General features: G+C 53.4%; 1 protein-coding gene across 24 annotated transcripts in view; it reads left to right on the top strand.

Annotated features, from left to right (window-relative positions):
* Positions 1–19,429, top strand: part of PLEKHA6 (pleckstrin homology domain containing A6) — a 140,651-nt gene that overhangs the window by 99,189 nt on the left and 22,033 nt on the right. For 14 of the 24 annotated variants that reach the window (XM_049106883.1, XM_025421179.3, XM_025421173.3 and 11 more), the window contains 8 exons: positions 3,401–3,505; positions 4,186–4,258; positions 6,538–6,638; positions 10,004–10,206; positions 11,744–12,226; positions 13,622–14,150; positions 14,627–14,713; positions 15,775–15,828. In XM_049106883.1, coding sequence (XP_048962840.1) covers positions 3,401–3,505; positions 4,186–4,258; positions 6,538–6,638; positions 10,004–10,206; positions 11,744–12,226; positions 13,622–14,150; positions 14,627–14,713; positions 15,775–15,828 — 1,635 coding nt within the window. Of the gene's footprint in view, positions 1–3,400; positions 3,506–4,185; positions 4,259–6,537; positions 6,639–8,028; positions 9,554–10,003; positions 10,207–11,743; positions 12,227–13,621; positions 14,151–14,626; positions 14,714–15,774; positions 15,829–19,429 lie in introns of those variants that run through there. The other 10 variants (XM_049106894.1, XM_049106895.1, XM_049106887.1 and 7 more) reach the window with 5 other exon arrangements.

Below are 19,429 nucleotides of genomic sequence, written 5' to 3'. Positions count from 1 at the left end.
TTGGTTGGATTAGCCTGAGGTGGAGCGTTGCTGGGAGGCTGTGATGGAGAGATAAGGAGGCGGGGTATGGAGCGCTTGGCAGGAGAAAGGCTGAAGTGGTGAACTCTGGGAGCAGCTTCCAGGCCACAGGGCAGAGGTGAAGCGATGGCAGATGACACACTGAGAAGGAAGGGAAGGATTTGAGGATTTGCTTACTCTTCGGGTGGTGAATAACTTCCTCAGGTGCCTCATCCCAGCCTTTTATGTGGAATTTTGCTAGTAAAGTTTAAAAAATAATTTTATCCCCAGTTTAGGGTGCACTTTATAATAAAGCCCAATTTCTTCTTTCCTTCTGCCTGTAAGTATGTACTAAGTGCTTGTGGTACCCAGATACCTTGCTAGGCTATGGTGATGGAGAGATGCACAAGACCCAAGTTCCTCCCTACAAAGAGCTCAGAGTCTAGAGAAGGAGCTGGGAAGCCAGCAGCTCCATTGCAGTCTGACAAGCTCTAGACTGCAGGAATGGCAGAAAAGAGGGATGGCTCGCTGCAGTGGGGGGGTCTGGGAGGTTTTGTGGAGTCAGAGGGCCTACCCCGGGCTTAAAGGATGAGTGGGATTTGTCAGGAGACAAGGGAGATGGGGCTACCCATATCCCCTATAGGAAAGCAAGGTAAGCAAAGTTAGGAGACATGGGAGAGAACCACCAGGCATTTGGCCTGATGACGAGGGATCCGTCAGCTAGAAGAGCAGAAGGCAAGTCGTGGGCCTGGCAAATCCCATGGATCTGTCCTCATGTGCTGTGCTGAGGAACTGAATTCCCTTCTAAGGATGAGAGGTAGTAAGAAATGTTAAGAGAGTGTCATGATGATACGGTGCTTTAGAGAGTGACCTTACTTTGTGATAGAAGGTGTACACCGGGAAGAGATGATGGCCTGAGAGGAAAGAACAGGTCCAAGAACCATTAGGAACATATACTCATCCACCCTGTGCAAATGTTGTATAAGGAGTGATGAAGGAGGGAACTGTGTAAGGTCATCAGGTCAAGTCACAATCCAGGAGGGTTCTGAGTTCAGGTTTGGCCAACTGGGTGGATTGGAGTACCATTTGCCAGGTGAGAAATACAGAACAGGCTTGGATAGAAAGAGGATGGGGGGCAGCCGGGCTGGCTCAGCGGTTTGGCGCCACCTCCAGCCCAGGGCCTGATCCTGGAGACCCGAGATCGAGTCCCACGTCGGGCTCCCTGCATGGAGCCTGCTTCTCCCTCTGCCTGTGTCTCTGCCTCTCTCTCTCTCTGTGTCTCTCATGAATAAATAAATAAAATCTTAAAAAAAAAAAAAGAAAAAAAGAAAGAGGATGAGTTTGGTTTTGTGCTTTAGTCTTGGTTGGATGACCAGTTACAAAAGGGTGGGTGCTAGGAGACAGGTCTGAGATATGGATTAGAGGATTTTCAGCATATTGCTGGTAGACGAAGCACCGGGTATAGATGAGATACATAGACAGTGTAGAACAAGAAAAACGAGAATTTGAAGTCTGGCTGATGTCCACCAACAGAGTAAAGGCAGAGACTGAGAAGGAGCGGCCACAGATGGAGGAAGGAATACTGTCACAGAAACCAAAAGAAGAGTTTCAGGAAGGACAGAAAAGTCACGCTGTCCAGTGTTTTTGAATGGCCAAGGACTGAGCAGCTTTAATCCAATGACATTGCAATTGCCACTTCAGGAAAGAGGTGGAGAGGGGATTTAGGAGTAAATGTGAGGAGAGGATGTCAGGACTCTTCCCAGGAGCCTGTTACTGTGGAGGAAGAGAGGGGAAGCAGGGACCTGAGGACTGGAAGGGGACGTAGGATTGAGGGTGAGTTCTGGTGAGTGTGGCTTTGTGAGAGGGGGACAGACAGACTGACAGACTGAGGCTTTAGGATGGAGAGAACTGAGTGTGTTTGCTCAGGAGAAGGAAAAGTTGAAGACATATTTGAGAAGAGAGTATCAATGGAGCAAAGTCTCAGGAAATGGTGGGTGGAACATGTTAGCCTTGAAAAGGAGGGCGACAGCTCTTCTTTTGACATTGGAGAGAAAGAGGCAACAGTGGTAAGGACAGTAATTTTCTAGGTAAAAGGGTGTGAAATTGAGGAAGTGCATGTCTGATGGCCTGGCTAACTCCGTGGAGTGGAGCTGGGTCCATTGTAGGGAGGGTGTCAGGTGCAGGGCTTGGGGTCAGGCAGGGCAGGGAGTGAAATGAGAGGGCTGGGCGGGGCTGAGGTTGGGGACTGGGGCTCTGCGCTGACCCCATCTGTACTGCAGTGTGCTACTCATCTGGCAGAACCATAATCATGGACCATAATCTGGCTGTGAGTACAGGAAGGGGATGATTGATATGATTGCTCAGGGATTTTGAGTTTTTGAGAAGCTCCAGCAATGACAGTGGATGGTGTGTTGAGGAGTACAGTTGACTTCTCCCAATGTGGAGCCTGGGCTTCATAGGGAAATAACTGCAACCAGGACATGGCTGATAGATCCAGAAAAAAAGGGAAGGACCGAGGAGCTGGAGACTCCTGTGGAGTAGAAAAAGGTGGTGGTGTTGAGTAATGGAGTGAGAAAGCCCAAAGGATTGGATGGCGTCAGGACATGGGAATACCAGAATTGAAGATGTTAGTGGCGAAGGAGCATGGGTGCCTACCAGGTCAAAAGTGCAGCTGTGGGAGTGAGTGTGAGGGTAGCAGCAAATGCTTTTGGAATTGATGCTGTCACAGTACTAATGTTAGGGTATTGGATCGGCCATCATCAGGGACAATGCCCAGTGATAGCAAGCAATGAAGAGGATGATTGGTACCAGAGTCCTAAGGCTCTGAAGGAATGATCTAGAAGCTGACCGCGATGAGAAGAGCTGAACAGTGGAATATTAGGGATGCGTCCAGAGAGATTATTGCCAGAATGTGGAAGGATGACAGTGTCCATGTGGCAATAAGGAGCTAGGAGGACCCCTGTGTGTCCTCCCTGCTCCCTGCAATGTCAGACATTCGAGAGTGAGTAGGACTCCAAGAGGATGATGATGCAGGGAATTTACTGGCATTTGAATGGATCCCAGAAAGCACTATGAAAGAGGTGGGGAGTCAGGCAATAGAAGAAAGACAGCCCAGGAGTGAAATGAGAAATCTTATTTTCTCCTTAAAACAACAACAACAACATTGAAATCCGTACCACGTGAGACAGGTCAGGCTATTATTTTGAGCCCCATTTTAGAGACAAGAAAGAGAGTCAAAGAATTGGGAATCTGTACCCTTGGGTTAGGAACAGATCCAGGAGTCACACCTGGTTCTCTCAGCGTGAGGACACCCCAGGTGAGGAGAGAGCTACAGCTCCCCTTCAGGGAGAGCAGAGAGGAAAAGATGAGGAAAGTCAGGCAGGCTTCTCTGTGTGCTCCCCAGGCAACCCGAACGTCCCGCAAGGCCATCGCCTTTGGGAAGCGCTCACACTCCATGAAGCGTAATCTTAATGCACCTGTCACCAAGGCGGGCTGGCTCTTCAAACAGGTGAGACTTCCTCTGCTGTCCAGTTTCTCCTCATCACTCTGACGCCTCTGTAGTTACAATAATGCCTCCATGTTTTGCTAGAAGCTGGAGAAAAAGGTGGTGACCTCCTATGGACTATTTTTGGGAGGTTATATCTCTGCGAATGAATCTCCTACTTTTATAAAGACCGAGAGAGGTTGAGTATATTCCCAAAATCACACAGGAAAATTAGTGTCGGATTTGGGAATCCAGCCAGGTCTCCTACTGGGCAGATGGAATGACAGACATATGCTGGGCCGCCAACCCCATCAGAGCATCCCACTGGCTCATTCTCTGTAGGCCCCTCTTGCTGTGAAGGAAGGGGTGTGTCCTTAATCCTGGGGTCCACTAATTCTTCCCAGCTTGACTTCACTGCCCTCCCTGTCCACCCTCTGCCCACTCATCCTGGCTCGCCTCTCATCCCTTTTATCTTCTCCAGGAGAGAAACAGGCCCGGGATGACAGCCCTGGAAGGTTACAGACAATAATCTAATGTCACTTTCCTATATCTGAGGTCTCAAGGGGGGTTGGCTGCCACTTGTCAGGGACAGAGCTGCAGCCAGAGGCAGGATGGCCTTATAGTTAGTGCCGCCCCCCTTTCCCTACACCCGCTCTCCCATGCCCAGCTCACAGCCCCTCCACCTGTCTCCATGTGTCCCGTAGGCCAGCTCTGGGGTGAAGCAGTGGAACAAGCGCTGGTTTGTCCTGGTGGATCGCTGCCTCTTCTACTATAAAGGTGAGCCTGCTCCTCTACTGGGGCTTGCCGGGGCCACAGGAAGGCAGGGCCCACCGCTCTTTCTCATTCTGCAGGATCACCAGAGTCTGCTTCCAGTGGACATGGGTGGGGGTGGGGGGTGAGGGTACAAATATGCCCCACAGCCTCCGGCACCTGTGGGGCATGACGGCGGGATAAAGACAGAGCCTGCTCACTCACATACTGACTCTCTTGCTTCACCTTCAGCCATATTTACCAGGAGCCCTCGAGGTTTCAGGCGGAATTCTAGGTCCTGATGGGGGACACAGTGGGCACAGTGGGCAGACAGGACAGTCATGTGATAGATGGTGAAGTCCTGGGCTGGGCTGTGGGGTAGGAAAGGAAAAGTGGAAGGTCCCTGGTCACTACTAGCAGGTGACCTACCGACCAGCCTGTGTGTTGTTCTTCCTCCCGTCCCCCTGGACCGTCTGAGCTGACCTATGGAGGCAGAAATCTCCGTTTTGTTCACGCTATGGCCACAGCTAAAACAGCGCCTGGCATGTAGTAGGTGCTCAATTAGTGTTGAGTACATGAATAATCCTCTAGCTTCTACGCTCTGTGTGCACCCCAACACTCACTCTCCCAAGCCTCTCAGAGAGAGAGAGAGAGACCTAATAACATTGGTGACGCAGACTCTAGGAAGTTATTTTTAAAATATGTACAGCCATGTTGGGTCAAGGAGGTGCTGAGGGACGTAGTGAGGAAGGAGGACAGTCACAGCCCTGCCACACCAGTGCGGGGCCACAGGGAGAGAAGGGTAAAATGGTCTTGTAGCAGGAGAGGCTGTTTCTGTTCCTCCATGCCCCGGGAATGGCAGAGCCCTGACCTCTCTGGGCCTCCTGGGAGCCATTCTGTGAATCATTAACTTTCACAAACCAAGGTTGTACCAGTGACCTTCCAGAATGCTGCTGTACCTGTAGGCCACCTGAACCCCAAGAACAGAAACCAGGAAGGGGCTGCAGAGACAGAGTCCAGTCACATAAAAAAGCCTAAGACTAGGGGAGAAGCATCTGCTCAGGCCTGGGCCCTGGTGCCAGGCCTCTGGGACCCAGGGCTGGCTGGAGCCAGAGTACGACCGAAGCTGAAGGGAAGCCAGGCTCTCTGCAGAAGAGAAACTCAGCGACTGGCGTGAGGGTAGGAGCTTAAAGGTTGTGAGCTTGAAGGGCATTGTGGTGGGGGCCACCATCTGCTGAGAGATGCCCTCACAAGACCCCCTAAACATGGGCCTGGACACTACCAGGCAGGAGGCCATCACCTCCAGAGGACATTGGAGGTGTCCTGAAGCCGCCCTGGGTCCCTGGCCCCGGGTTCCTCTTGATCCTCTAGCGTAGCCTTCCTCTGGGCGCCATGCTGACTCTGCACAGGAAGCCAGACCTTAAGCCAAGGATCTTGTATCCGTGATGATGAACAGGAGAAGGGGAACCCGTGAGTTTATCATCCCTGAGCCCTCTGAGCCCTAACTGAGGGTCTCACAGGGTTTCTAAGCTCAGGAAGAAAGAGCTATTCCAGGGAGGTGGGGAGTTGCCCCCCACCTGTTCCACAGAGCGCCTCCCACCTTCTGTGGCTCTGACAGCTGGGGTCCTGACCAGCTCACCCCTGAGGCTCCTTTGGAGATCCAGGATGAATTATGTAGCAGCCTGCTTGTTCACCTGCTGCAGGAACTGGAGGGCTGAGAGGTTCTGCAGGGGCCACATAGGGGAAGGCAGAGCCCTGGCAGGAGAAGACAGAGCAAGCTGTCGGGTGCCTGGGAGAACCTTAGACACAGCCCCCCAGAGACACCAGAGCCGAAGGGGGGACTCTCCACACTGCCATGCCCGATCCTGTTATTGTCCTCTTATGTGTGTCCCTGTTGGAATTTCTTGCTGGGGGAAGCTGCATAGAGAGGAGAGTGGCTAAGAATGTTTACCAGGGAGAGGTGCCTGCCTGGCTAAGGGGAGAGCATGAGACTCTTGATCTTGAGGTGGTAAGGTTGAGCCCCACAAAGGGGTGAGGTTTACATAAAAAAAACAAAAAACAAAAAAAACGCTTGCTTGGGAGTCAGACTTCTTGGGTCCAAAGACCAATCCACCACTCTCTGCTGAAGTAACGTTGGACAAATGACTTACCCTCTCTGTATCTCAGCCTTCTTACCCTTTAAATGGGGTACGTGACCAGCAAGTACCTATTGCTGTTCATCATCATAGGGCCGATATACTCTTCCCCTCTCTGCCCACGTGCTCACCAGGCACATGCATCTCACCTGTGCCTTTTTACCCGTACAGATGAGAAGGAGGAGAGCATCCTGGGCAGCATCCCCCTCCTGAGCTTCCGGGTGGCTGCGGTGCAGCCTTCAGACAACATCAGCCGAAAATACACCTTTAAGGTCAGCTGGCCTTCTTCTCCCGGGCCAGGGGGGAAGGGAGGGCTGCTCTCCTAGAGCATGTGGGGAATGGAGAAGGATCCTGAGCCGCCTCCTCAAGGAGTCCCAAGTGGCAGTGGAAGGAGGGAGTAGGCGGTGGTCCCTGGACTTGGTGCAGGCTGTCGTGAGGCTGGGACGAGGCTCTTCTCTCAGGAGTCAGCTGGGTGGCTCTCCTCGGGTTAGGCCGGTAGATATGGGCTTCAGTGGTACCACGGGTTTTCCTAGGAGCGAAGTACTTCACCCTGAGCCCGTGAACCCTCTGCGCAAAGGCCTGGCAGCAGAGGCAGGGGCCTTGGGCTGGTGGGGTTCTAACATCCCTTCTAGAAAGGAATCCTCCCTACGTTGGGCCCAGGGAACTAGACCCCCTGTCAAACTCACTCAGATTTCATCCTCTAGAGAAAATTAGGAGTTGAGTTTGATTACGATCAAGAAACGTGAACCTCATGCAGACTGTAGTTGACGAGAACGATGAGCGCGGGAAGACGGCCCTCATGCGCCTGCTCAGTGTCACTCCCCGGGAACCCCTGGGGGATCCAGCCATCAAAGATGTGCTTGCACCTGGCTCATCACAGGCCAGTGTTTTTCCACATTTAAAAATTCATGACCCATTAAAAACAATTAAAAATACCCGTGCCCCTTTTGTATTTTATGATGCAAAGACCATAGGCTCCTTTTCATTTCCAAATATAAAATTACGATACCAACTATGCATTTTCTTAGTGCACAGCCCTCCCTCCCCTAGTTGAGAATCGCTATCCGCGTCCCTGAAAACCTAAAGCTATGGTGTGAGATGATAGGAATTGCCGGTAACACCAGGTCAGCATCAGAGCCTCTAGGACCTCAGAGACTCTGCCCTTCCTGTCCTTCACACCTAGTCACCTGGTTCTGGAAAAAAAAAAAAGAGGCAGCCCACACAGGTGCTGCTCCAGGGGACAAGGAGGGATGTCTCTGGCACATAATTAGTTCCTAGCCTCCTAGGGTCCTGTCTGCCCGAGGTGTGAACAGAATGAACAATTAATAAAACTCTGGCTCCTGGGAGCCAGGTCCTAGCTGGGGAAGTAGAAACAGGTTGTTTAACCAACAACTATGCACATTCGCACCCACACACCCACACAGCCAAGCAGCCTGTCTCACCTTCCCCTCCAGACCTGTGCACAGACAACATCCACAGCCGGGCTCAGCACTCTGGCAGCAGCAGGCCTGCCATCAGCATCCCAAGTGGCTGACCCACATGTGCCCAGCCGCCCCTCCTCCTTCCCCTGCCCCCCCCCCACCCGCCAGGAGGGCACTGCCTCTTTAAAACCCAGCTCTGAGGGTGGTGCTCGGTGGCACACAAAGGGTTACAATTGTGGTTTTTCCGTGGCCCTTTCCCAAGGAAAGGAGAGGAGCCGAGAAAGATGGGAGGCTTGTCCGTTGTGGCCACCAAGCAAGACACTTGGCTGGCTAATAATGAGCTTGGGCACTATTCCTGCCCGGCTACTGCTGAACGCCTTGCCCTCTTCCTAACCCAGCCCTATGAGGCCTCAGGGGGGACTTCACCCCCTGGGGTAGTTCTGTGGCCCCCTCTCATGGTGCCAGGCTGCTGTCGCCTCTGGCTGCCCATCAGCTGCCCTGTCCTTCCCCAGGCCCTCCATCTTCTCCTGCTGCAAACCATTGTTCTCATGCCTCTGTTTTCTCCTCATTTCCTTGTGGACATGTTTTGTCCTCCAGCTTGACCATGAGCTCTTCGAGTGCAAAGAGAGCGTCTGTATCCCCGTGACGGGTGTCCAAAGGACAGTTCTTCACACACAGGGCACTCACTAGCAAACTAATTCACTTGCTGCCCACTCGCACCAGCCCCAGGTCATACCCACAAGTCCCGCCTGTGTCTCTCTCTTAGCTACCACCCCGTGGCCTCCATGCCAGAGAGCTTGCCCGGACCCCTGCTCTCAGTATCACTGTGCAGTTTCAATCCTGAGAGGCCTCCTTATAGCTCCACCAGCTGCTAGCACCTCCCTGCAGCTGCCCACAGTCTGGGGCCCCTGCTGGAGGGTAGACATTGGCAGGATCCAGAGGAAAGTCTTAGGGGGAAGTAGGATGTCATTGGGTCACGACGCCTGTTGGAAAGGAATCATGTGCTGGGGGAGGGTGGTACAGTGGAGTGAAGGTCCAGCCGAGAAAGCACTTGGAGGGTGTTGGTTTGACCCTGCTGCTTAGGAGAGCCCTGGGGCTTGGTCAGGAGAGCCCCATCTTCTCTCCTTCCAACCCTAAGAGACTGAGGACTTCACACCTGAGGGGTCAGGGACTGAAGTGAGGTTCACATCTGAGACTATTAATCCCTTGGATTTCTCGTGTTGAGTGGGAAGAAACCAGGCTATCTGCTTTTTCTGGGAGATTGAAAGTCTCACTGGGGGCGTATACTGAGGTCCCAGAAAGAATTCAGCTCTGGAGCATCTCTTCCCTGTAGCCTAAGAACTTTGAGCTTCCCTCCCCGTTAGGCAGGCACGTCACTTCAGGCCAGAACAAAAACCTAGGTCGTTTGCAACTGCAGAGCTGGTTGGGAACAGGGCTCAGATCAGCACAGGGATGCCCTGAATCCTCCCGCCAACAGCCCCAATTGCCTTGGGGCAAGCTCTCCACTCCTCGCTCTTGGAGGGCTATGTGGGACATGGCTGTGTGCTGCGGCCCCAGTGGCGACAGCGAGTAGAAGGGGTGATCTGAACGGCTCCCCACTTCCCTCTGCTCGACGTTCCTGCCACGTCATCTTCTGTCTCTCTCTCTGGTGTCTGGTTGACCTGTTCTCTGCTTCTCCTCCTTCTGACTGCATGAGGACCCCTCCTCTGGACAGGAGCTCTCTTCTGGGTTCCCGCCTGCCGCACCTGCTTGCGGCCGCCAACTAGGTAGCGTGCTCTAACTGTCTGTGCATGTCCGGTGCATGCGCAGGGAGACGGAGGCCTGGCTGTCTCTCTGCACAGAAGAGACAGTACGAGATCCTCAGAAGCCAAGCTGGGCCATGACTGGCATGTGCCCTGGGGGCGGGTGGGGGGCATCTCTCCCAGACATTGGGTAATTGCCCTTCAAATCAAAGATGGAATTTGATGGGAAAGTGGGCATGGTAATTGTCCTTCCTGTTTGTAATCACCGCAGGTGGGGCAGGTAAGCTTACCTGGCTACTGGACCATTTGGGGGTGTCCAGAGAGCTAGCCCATATGCCAACTGGAGCACTTAGCATAGCTGGAGGCTGTCCTCCTCACTGTGCTCCTGACCTCCATGTGGGGAAAGAGCTACAGGCCAAGGGAACAGCCTGCCTGACCACCTGTTCTGTGGATGTGTGTGTCCTCTCCCTACAGGTGTCTACATGCTGGGTGGATGAGGCCAGGGCCAGTTCCACGCACTGCCTCTCCCCACAGGCCGAGCATGCTGGGGTCCGCACCTACTTCTTCAGTGCCGAGAGCCCCGAGGAGCAGGAGGCCTGGATCCAGGCCATGGGGGAGGCTGCCCGAGTACAGATCCCCCCAGCCCAGAAGTCGGTGCCCCAAGCTGTGCATCACAAGTAAGTAACAGGGCACCGGGCATGGGTGTGAGGAGTGCCAGAGAAAGAGGAGTGAGCAAGCACCCCACTCTATGACCTCCTGAGCCCAGCATGCTGGCTTGAACCTCTGAGAACACCTGAGAACACATGAACTGCTCCTTGCCTCTCGGCAGGTACCTGGCTAAGTGATTTCCGAGTCTGGAGCCTCTCCTCCTCTGACTGGCTCTTCCTCTTCTCTCTGGGCTGCTGGAGGCCAAGAGAGAAGTCAGGTTTCATTGGGGCCTGGCCAGGAGCCAAAGGCCAGGGTCATGCACTCGTTTATTCTTGATGTGCACGTTAAGCCCATGACCTCTGGAAGAGGGTGGAGGTGGGTTCAAATCCCCACTTAGCCCCTTGCCCACACTGATAGCAGTGTAAGTTGCTTCACCTCTCCCAGCCTGAATTTCCCCTCCTCGAAGACGGCAGTTAGAATCCTCCCTCACGGGGTGGATGAGTGGCCAGCACTTAGCCCATGGTGCCCAGTCCCCTTCCCCACCTGCCGCCCCGTAGCCTCGGGGCCTGTCTTTACTGAGTATGTATGTTAACATACACCTACCTCAAGGTAGATGTTAACAAGCATCCAGAGGAAGGAGGTTTTATGGTATAGACTCCAAGTCTATTTTAGTGTCTTAGAAGTGTTTACCAGGCAGTGTTGCGACAAGGATGCCTGAAGATGTTGGATTTGGGCAGCCGCAGGGAAAACGCTGTCACGAGATTCCGTCTTCGCTTCAGCGGAGGGGCGCACTTCCAGAAGTTCGCTCATTTCACTCATAAATATTTACTGTAAATAGATATGTGGAAGGCGCTGTGTCGGGTGCTAGGCAAACAAGGGAAGACAAGTCTACATGCTCCCACCTCGTGGAGCTTATGTTCTGATGGAGTCAGTCCTGGAAGAAGCTTATTCTGGAGAAGGGAACCCGCACATCTCTATGCCGAGGTTGTTTGAGGCAATACCTGGCGCCTGCTCTGTTTGATCCCACAGTCCTGCCGTGGGAGGGACTCCTGCACCCACCCATTCTGCCAGCAGGGAGCCCAGGACTCACTGAATTGAAAGGACTTGCATAGGACAGAGGGCTGACCTGTAACAGGCCTCATAGCTGAAATGTCATGTGGCCACTATGAAACTTTTGTGTAGTGTATATGGAGCTCAGGGGGCTGGAGCGGAGGCAGGCTGTAGAGGAGACAGGGCTGGGGGGGTTAGGGTTGGCCGTGGCTTTGGAAAGCTGGATCCAATGCACTCAGCAAAAGGAAGCAGAGAGTGACCTTGGAGAAGACGTGGAGGGTAAAACTGGCCCACTGTGCATAGGCAAGATTGGAATAGGTGTTCTAGTGATCGCCCAGGCTGGAGCAAGAAGGCAAAATGGGGGGATTTAGGAAACAAATTGGAATTCACTGAATCCCATGTCCGTCGCTACCTTCCTGCCCACCCTTCTCCGCTCCTTCTTTCCCAGTCTACAACCCCCTACCCAGCTCCATGCTGGGCTGGAGTCCCTTTAACATCTCCCTTGGCATCCTGCAGCCACGAGAAGCCAGACTCTGAGAACATCCCACCTAGCAAACACCACCACCAGCCGTCCCACAATAGTGTCCCCAAGCCCGAGCCAGAGGCCAAGACTCGAGGGGAGGGTGACGGCCGGGGCTGCGAGAAGGCCGAGAGGAAGCCTGAAAGGCCTGAAGTCAAGAGTGAGCCTCTGGTGAAAGCCAACGGCATCCAAGCCGGACCGGAACCAGCCTCAGAGCCCGGCAGCCCTTACCCTGAGGGCCCGAGTGTCCCAGGGGGAGGGGATCGGCCTGCACAGCCCAACGGCTGGCAGTATAGCTCGCCGAGCCGACCAGGGAGCACGGCTTTTCTGCCTCAGGACTCAGAGAGTGGGGGGCACCAGCGGAGCTTCCCCCCACGTGCCAACCCCGACAAAATTGCCCAGCGCAAGAGCTCCATGAACCAGCTTCAGCAGTGGGTGAACCTGCGCCGAGGGGTGCCCCCACCCGAAGACCTCCGGAGGTGAGTCTGATGGGGTGCAGGTAGTAACATGTGCAGCAGCCCCATGCTAGAAACCTTCTGGAAGCCAGGCTGAGTTGAGATACCAGGAAGACCCCAAACCCAGGGTTCCCAGCTTGTCCAAATCCTCTACTGCCCCGCAGCTCCATCCGTGGAGTCTGACGCCTTCTCGATTCCTGCCCTGTGTGCTCTCCTCAGAGACAGGGAGAGGGCACTCAGTGCCCCTCCACAAGGATGCCGGTGCCCAGGAGACATGCAGGCACTCGCTGGGAGGGGCTTTCGAGTTCTTCCAGCCAGACAGCCGTCCGTGCTTCCGACCCTCTCACGTCTTCTGTTTCATTGTTTCTCCCACCACAAGCCTCACTGACCCCCAAGCCAACTCACCCCATTTTTGAACAGCTCTAATTGCTCAAGAGTCTTTATACGCAGTTCAAAAAAGGGAAAAGAGGGGCAGCCTGGGTGGCTCAACGGTTTAGCACCGCCTTCAGTCCAGGGCGTGATCCTGGAGTCCCGGGATCGAGTCCCGCGTCGGGCTCCCTGCGTGGAGCCTGCTTCTCCCTCTGCCTGTGTCTCTGCCTCTCTCTCAATCTGTGTCTCTCATGAATAAATAAATAAAATCTTAAAAAAAAAAAAAAAAGGAGGGGGGGAAAGACACAAAATGTAGCCACTCACCAATCCTGGTTCTGCCTTTTAGACCAATTTGCTCCTTGTCCAGTGATGGGCTTTCAAATATTGCAAAGCCTTCTTTGGGCCTGATGGCATTCATCGGGGCAAGCGGGGCTGCTGCTCCTTCCCTGTGGGTGTAGGCAGCTCCCCAGACCACACCTGATGGACACAGGAAGGCTGCTCACCGCTTGGGGCCCTGGTGCCTGTGGCCTGCCCTGGGGAGAGCACCTCACTTGGGATGAGTCCCAGAAACAACCTGGTCCTGCCCATGACAAGAACCTCAATCCAGGGAACTGCCCTCTTGTCCCTCCTGTCTCGCCCTCCCCAGGTGCCTCACTCATGCACTCACTCGCCTTCTTTCTGCTGCTCACCTCTCTGGAAAGGATCTGATGCATTGGTTCATGCTGGGGTCGAGATAGCTAATAAGGCTTAAAGCTCTTCCCCAGGGAGATTTCATTTTATAGAGACAGAGATGGAAGCTTTGGATGTGAAGTTTCAATTTCTAGCCTCAGGTTGCTGGTTGAGGGAGGAAGCTTCAAGGGAGCTTCCCCTGTGCCCCTGGCAGCTGGGCTCAGTGCTCAGGCAGTGGGGACGGGGGGCTTTGGGGGCTCCCAGGGTCAGCGTGGGGCACCATCACCTGGTCATACCCTCCTGAGGCTGAGAACCTGAAGGTGGGGCTGGGGCACAGGGAGGGGCAGGGGTTGCGCTCATTTTGTCTGCCTTCCCTCTCAGTCCCTCTAGGTTCTACCCTGTGTCCCGCAGGGTCCCTGAATATTACGGCCCCTACTCATCCCAGTATCCAGATGATTACCAGTACTACCCCGCAGGGGTGCGGCCGGACAGCATCTGCTCCATGCCGGCCTACGATCGCATCAGCCCTCCCTGGACCGGGGAGGACAAGCGGCTCTCCTTCCGCAACGGAGGCGGCCCTGCCTTCCAGCTGCGGGAATGGAAGGAGCCCCCGGGCTACGGGCGGCAGGACGGCCCCGTCTGGCTCCCCGGGCCCTCCCCCTCCCCCTCCCGGCAGCCCGTCTACTACGATGAGCTGGATGCCACGTCGGGCTCCCTGCGCCGCCTGTCCCTGCAGCCCCGCTCCCACTCCGTGCCCCGCTCGCCCAGCCAGGGCTCCTACGGCCGCGCCCGCATTTACTCCCCCGTCCGCTCACCCAGTGCCCGCTTTGAGCGCCTGCCGCCTCGCAGTGAGGACCTCTATGCTGACCCTGCTGCCTATGTGATGAGGCGATCCATCAGCTCCCCCAAGGTGAGCCACCAGCCTGCCCCTCCTTCCTCATCTCCTGAGATCCCCCAGAAGCCTACTACCATCTGCAGAGAGGAGGTGGAGGTGTGGGGGCATCTGGGACTTGGGGACACACACTGTATGTTGGCAGGAGCCACAGTGATGCCCAGGGGAGCCACTGCCAGTTCTGTCGGTGGGAGAGCTGCTTGGGGGAATCTGCTCTACCCTACCCTGAGTAGGAACACGGCTGTTGGTGCCCATCCCAGGTCATGCCAGGAACCCTAATTCTGTGTAAGACGGCAGAGAGGGTTCTGTCTTTTCAAATCTTGAGGACCGGACAGGTCAGTGCAAGGATACTGCAGTGGATAAATGCTGTCCATTTTAATTTGGCATCTGCTCTGGGACGGGATACAAATGTCCCTAACCTTGAACTTCAATTGGTGGGGAAGTCTGTGTCCCAGCTGGACCCCCTCACCTCTCCAATTCCCTTTCTCTTCCAGTATGATTACCTGGGAGACAGGCGGCCAGTCCCTGCAGGACTGTTCCCCTACAACTACCCACCATCCCCTACGGTCCACGATAAGATGGTACGTCCTCTCCTCCCATCCACTCCCCGCAGAACCTCTCCTCCCCTGGTGGGGCCAAAGTAGGGCAGCCGCAGGGATACTCTGTGCCTCATGCCTGCCCCTCCTGGTTTTTAGCAGCCTCTGGATACCTCCTCCCTCCTGGCCAGGACTGTGACACCAATGCAGAGTTTGATGCCAGGTACCCCATCCCTGTGATATGAGATAGAGGAGCAGGGATGAGATCTGGAGGCATCTGATGTCCTGACCCTCCAGACCCCAGAAAACCTTCCTGCCAGGCATGCAGAGGGGCCTGGTCGGGGGTTTGGATTATGCACTGGGAAGAAAAATCAGGCCTGAGTGTCCAATAACAGGCATTCTCTCCAAGTCTGTCCTTGCCTGGAGAGTTGCTTTTGGGGAAAGAGACAAGTGATGGTGTGATTAAGGAAGAAAAAATTTTCCATATTATTATGTCTGTCCCTTCTTTTCTCCCTGCTTTCTACTTGTCTCTCCCTGGAATTGGTTCTCCAGAGGACTTTTGTCTCCACCTGGAGAACCAGATGCAGATGCTCCACCTGGGAGGTTGGTGAGGGCCACTGGAACTGACAGGCAGAGAGAGTCCTTGTCCCTGAAGGCCTGTTGCAGACCCCTGTCCCCATCTAGCCCCAGGAGGCCAGGACGGAGGAGCCTCTGCAGGCGTGGCAGGGGCCCTTCCCTTTCTTTCTTCCCTTTGATCCTTCTCTGTCCAGTCTCTAGCCCTGACATGCAGCACATGCACCCATCTAGAAACGATGGATTCTTCCCGAAAACTCGGGAGCTGCTAGGGTGGCCAACCAGTTTGTTTCCGTGGTGCTTCCCTTTCCCAGCAGAGGGCCAGACGGACCAGGAGCCCTGGAGCTGAGACATCTTGAGACATGCCCCCAGCTTCACCCCTGACCTTCCCCAGAACTCCTTGAGGGCAGACTGAGGCCCCTCTTTGACCTTGCCCCCCAGCTAACTCTTAACTGCTTTGCTTCCTTTTTATTGTTTTCTGTTGTCTTGTTCCTGTTTGTTTGTGTTGCCGTTGGGTCTCTGGCTCCGGGTAGGATGAACTTTTAGACCTTCAGTTGCAAAGAAACCTAGAGTATTTGGATCAGCAGGTAGGCAGAGCTGGTGCGCCCTCGCCATCCCCCTGCCCTCCTGTCGTGTCTCCCTGCTCCTCCTCACGTCCTCACCTTCCATCCGTTTGACAACCTTTGTTGGCACCACCAGGACACAACAAAGTGGCTTATATTTTGGTTTGCGCCTTCACACCCTTTCTCCTCAAAACCCTTTAGGGCAGCTGGGATTTTCCTGGGGAAAAGGAGAATAGGAAATGACCCCATGAATAATGAATGCCACCTCCTATTTGTTCAGGCCAGATGGAGCTGGGGGAAGGGATGGCAGGCGGGAATTTGCATTTCTGCTGGAGAGAGTGGCAGAGGCTGTGGAAGGGGGGTGGGGGGTGAGCAGCCAGTCTGGTCCTAAAATACTAGGGATTCGGTGCTGCCTAAAGCTGGGAAATGATCTATCCTCGTTCACTGGTTGTTCAACTCCACAGTTTGTAAACTGAGGACTACAGACTTGCCCTCGGATGGTTTGGGTTTTGTTTTGTTTTAATTACATGAGTTCCATACATTTGTTAGTTCCTCTGCCAAGCTCTTTGGCATCCGGGGCGTGCGTTCTCGAGAATAACGCATGGTAGACAGAGGGAGTGTTAGCAACCTCCTTTCTTCTGGAAGATATTCCAAAGATAAGTAATTGGCTGCGGAGACCTGGCTCCAGGCTCTAAGCATTGGTTTCCTTGTCTTTTGAAATGGAGGGCTCTGATACTGTGTTGAGAAACACTGGGAGGTCAGGATGCTGCGCATCTGTAGAAACGCAGACTCTCGTGTCCAGATCCGTGCTACAAATCACAGGGGAACTGGCCATCACCAGCGTGGCCCAGTGGAGGTGACCCAAGGTGGTGAAAATTACAGCCGTAGAAGTAGTAATGGCAGCAGCCACCATAACGGGGTGCTTTCTCTGGGCCTCATACTGTTGCTGAGTTCCTTATGGATCCTAATGCATTTGATCTTTTATCACGACCCTGCAGGGTGGGAACTGTTGTTATCCCCCTTTTAGAGCTGATAAAACTAAAGAAACAGAGAGGTTAAGTCACATGCCAAGGACACACACACACACATGCCACTGAATAACGGAGCTTGGAGTGTGACTGCGAGCTTTCCAAACAGTTTACGGCTGAGCTAATATATGAAGAAGCAGGAGTCACACCTCATCAGGATTAATTTATACTCTTAAAGTCGCAGAAGGATTTCAAGTTGAAATCTGAGGCTATTGCTAGAACTGCTGTGGTTCTAGACCCAAGTCATATGTCACATAACCTGTCACCTCACAGGCCTCCAGGCTTTGGTGGGATCATCCTCATAGAAGGCCTTGGGCCCTGGAAAGCACTGATATCCACAGTTTAATCAGCAGGGACAGCTTCCAGCCCTCGTGGACCTTGACTTTAGTTCTAGAGGCATCATGTGGTATCCACACCACTGGACTGGAACACTCCACATGGCGAGGAGTCTCAGGATGCCATCTCAGACCAGTGCTGGGAAGCACCAGCTCGGCCCTACAGGAAGCAGAGTCTGCAGTGCCCGGAGTAGTGAGGAGCAGGGCTGAGTGGACTTGGCTCCTGGGCAGGCTTTCCTTTATGTAGCCCTCTGTAGTGCCTGGCGGTGCCGGCGTTCAGTGCCACAGCAGAGCCCGTCCTGGAGCCTCTGCCCTCATGAAGAGGCTAGGACCTTAGGCTGCAAGCTTCAGAAATCTCTTCAGAGGACCTTCTCTAGATAAAGGGTAATAATCTTAAAAGGGACTTTTATATGGTAATAGTCCAGGGGCATCTGGTGGCTCAGTTGGTGAAGTGTCTGACTCTTGATCTCAAGCTCAGGTCTTGATCTCAGGGTCATGAGTTCAAACCCCATGTTGGGCTCTATGATGGCCCTGGAGCCTACTTTAAAAAAGAAAAAAAAAAAAAAAGTCCAGAATGTGGACTAGCCTGAGCTCTGCCATTTACAATGGTTTTTGTTGGGTTTTTTGGTGTGTGTGGTTTTTTTTTTTTTTTTTTAAACTTCAAAATGTTGCTTCATCTCTCTGGGCCTTTGTTTTCTCAATCATAAAATGGACATTGTAGAACCTGCCTTTCCTGCCTCCCAGAGTGGCTAGAGGATCAAGTAAGAGGGTGCATCAGAGCACTGTGTCAGGCAGTGGTGAGGAGTGCTAACGCTGCCGTGACTATTTGATTCCTCTTCTTCTGAAACTCAATTTAAAATATTACTTGGGCACCTTTGTGATGTATAAGGCACTGTGCTAGGTGCTTTCTCATAAGATCTGAGATTTGGGGCAGACAGAGGTGACACACAGGAATCCTAGAGGCAAAGCCCACCTGGGCTGAAAGATCCCCAAGGCACAGTGTGAATGGGAGCAGGCCAGGGAGAGAACAGTCTTGCTTTCCTCCTTTATTGCTTCACATCCACTGGTTGAGTGAGAAGGAAGACCCGGGGGTGTCTAGGAAAAGCCTGGACCTTCTGTGCCCACTCAAAGCCTGATGTATTAGCAGGTGTGCCCTGTCCCTCCACAGACACCCCACACACACACACACAGGATAGAGGCATGGCACACAGGCAGCAAACACATATACACACACCATCCACCCCACGCATACACACCCCATATACAATGAACATGATCTCATATATGTGGGGCTCCAAGAAGATAGGGACTCACCTGAGTTCAGATCCTTACAGAAAATGTAGCTGACGTCCTGTCGACTTAGCTCTTTTACATGCACTCAACCTCCTACCACAACTGTTCTTTGGAAAGCCTTGTAAATGACACTTATGTCATAGGAAAAATATTCCAAATGGGCTAAAGAGGTAACAAAGAGATCAGATCTGAGGAAAGCCTTTCAAAATGCAGTGGGCCATGCACATGGGGGTGGCTGAGTGCCCCTGGCCTGTCCACAACACACAGAGGCAAGGCCGCCTTTGGGTTGCCCCCTAAAGCAGTAAGAGGAAAATATGTGTGGGCCCAACAAAGATTGGGGAGATAAGAGCCAAAAACTGAGGGCCCCCTGAACTATGACCCCAGAAGCTCTGCCCTAAGGCGGCTCTATCTCTTCCCCCACTCACTTCCTCTTCCTAAAAAGCTTTTTCCATACAACTTCCCTCTTGTCTCCTGCTACCCTCTCCTGCAGCTCAGTTGAGTTAAAGGGACATAGCCAAGGACACTCCCTAATCGATTCACTTTTTGATGCTGTCACGGTGGAACCAGTGATGGCATCTCTAGTTGATTTGTTTGGCTTGTCCTCCCTCCCTTCCTCCCCCGCCCCCATCCTGCCCTTCCCCACCTCTCTTTCTTTCTTTCTTTCTTTCTTTCTTTCTTTCTTTCTTTCTTTCTTTCTTTCTTTCTTTTTTTTTTCCCCATCTCTCTTTCTATTTCATTTGGCAAATAGTCTTTCCCCTTCCCATGTTCCTAATGATCCTTGAAACACAAAGATAACATGTTGGAGAGCAGTGTTCCAGTATCTGGTGTCCCTTTAACATGGCTTGCTTGTTTTGGCCTCCTTATTTGCTCCCTAGCGTCATCCAAGATCGGCATGGATGCTACCAGCCCAGCTCTGGAAACCGTGTTTAGCAATCCTTTCTACTCTAGAGCCAAGAGGTGGGCAGGGGT

This window comes from Canis lupus, chromosome 38, assembly GCF_003254725.2.
Source record: "Canis lupus dingo isolate Sandy chromosome 38, ASM325472v2, whole genome shotgun sequence".
Classification (NCBI taxonomy): Eukaryota; Metazoa; Chordata; class Mammalia; order Carnivora; family Canidae; genus Canis; species Canis lupus.
This window is presented reverse-complemented; position numbering and strand designations above follow the sequence as displayed.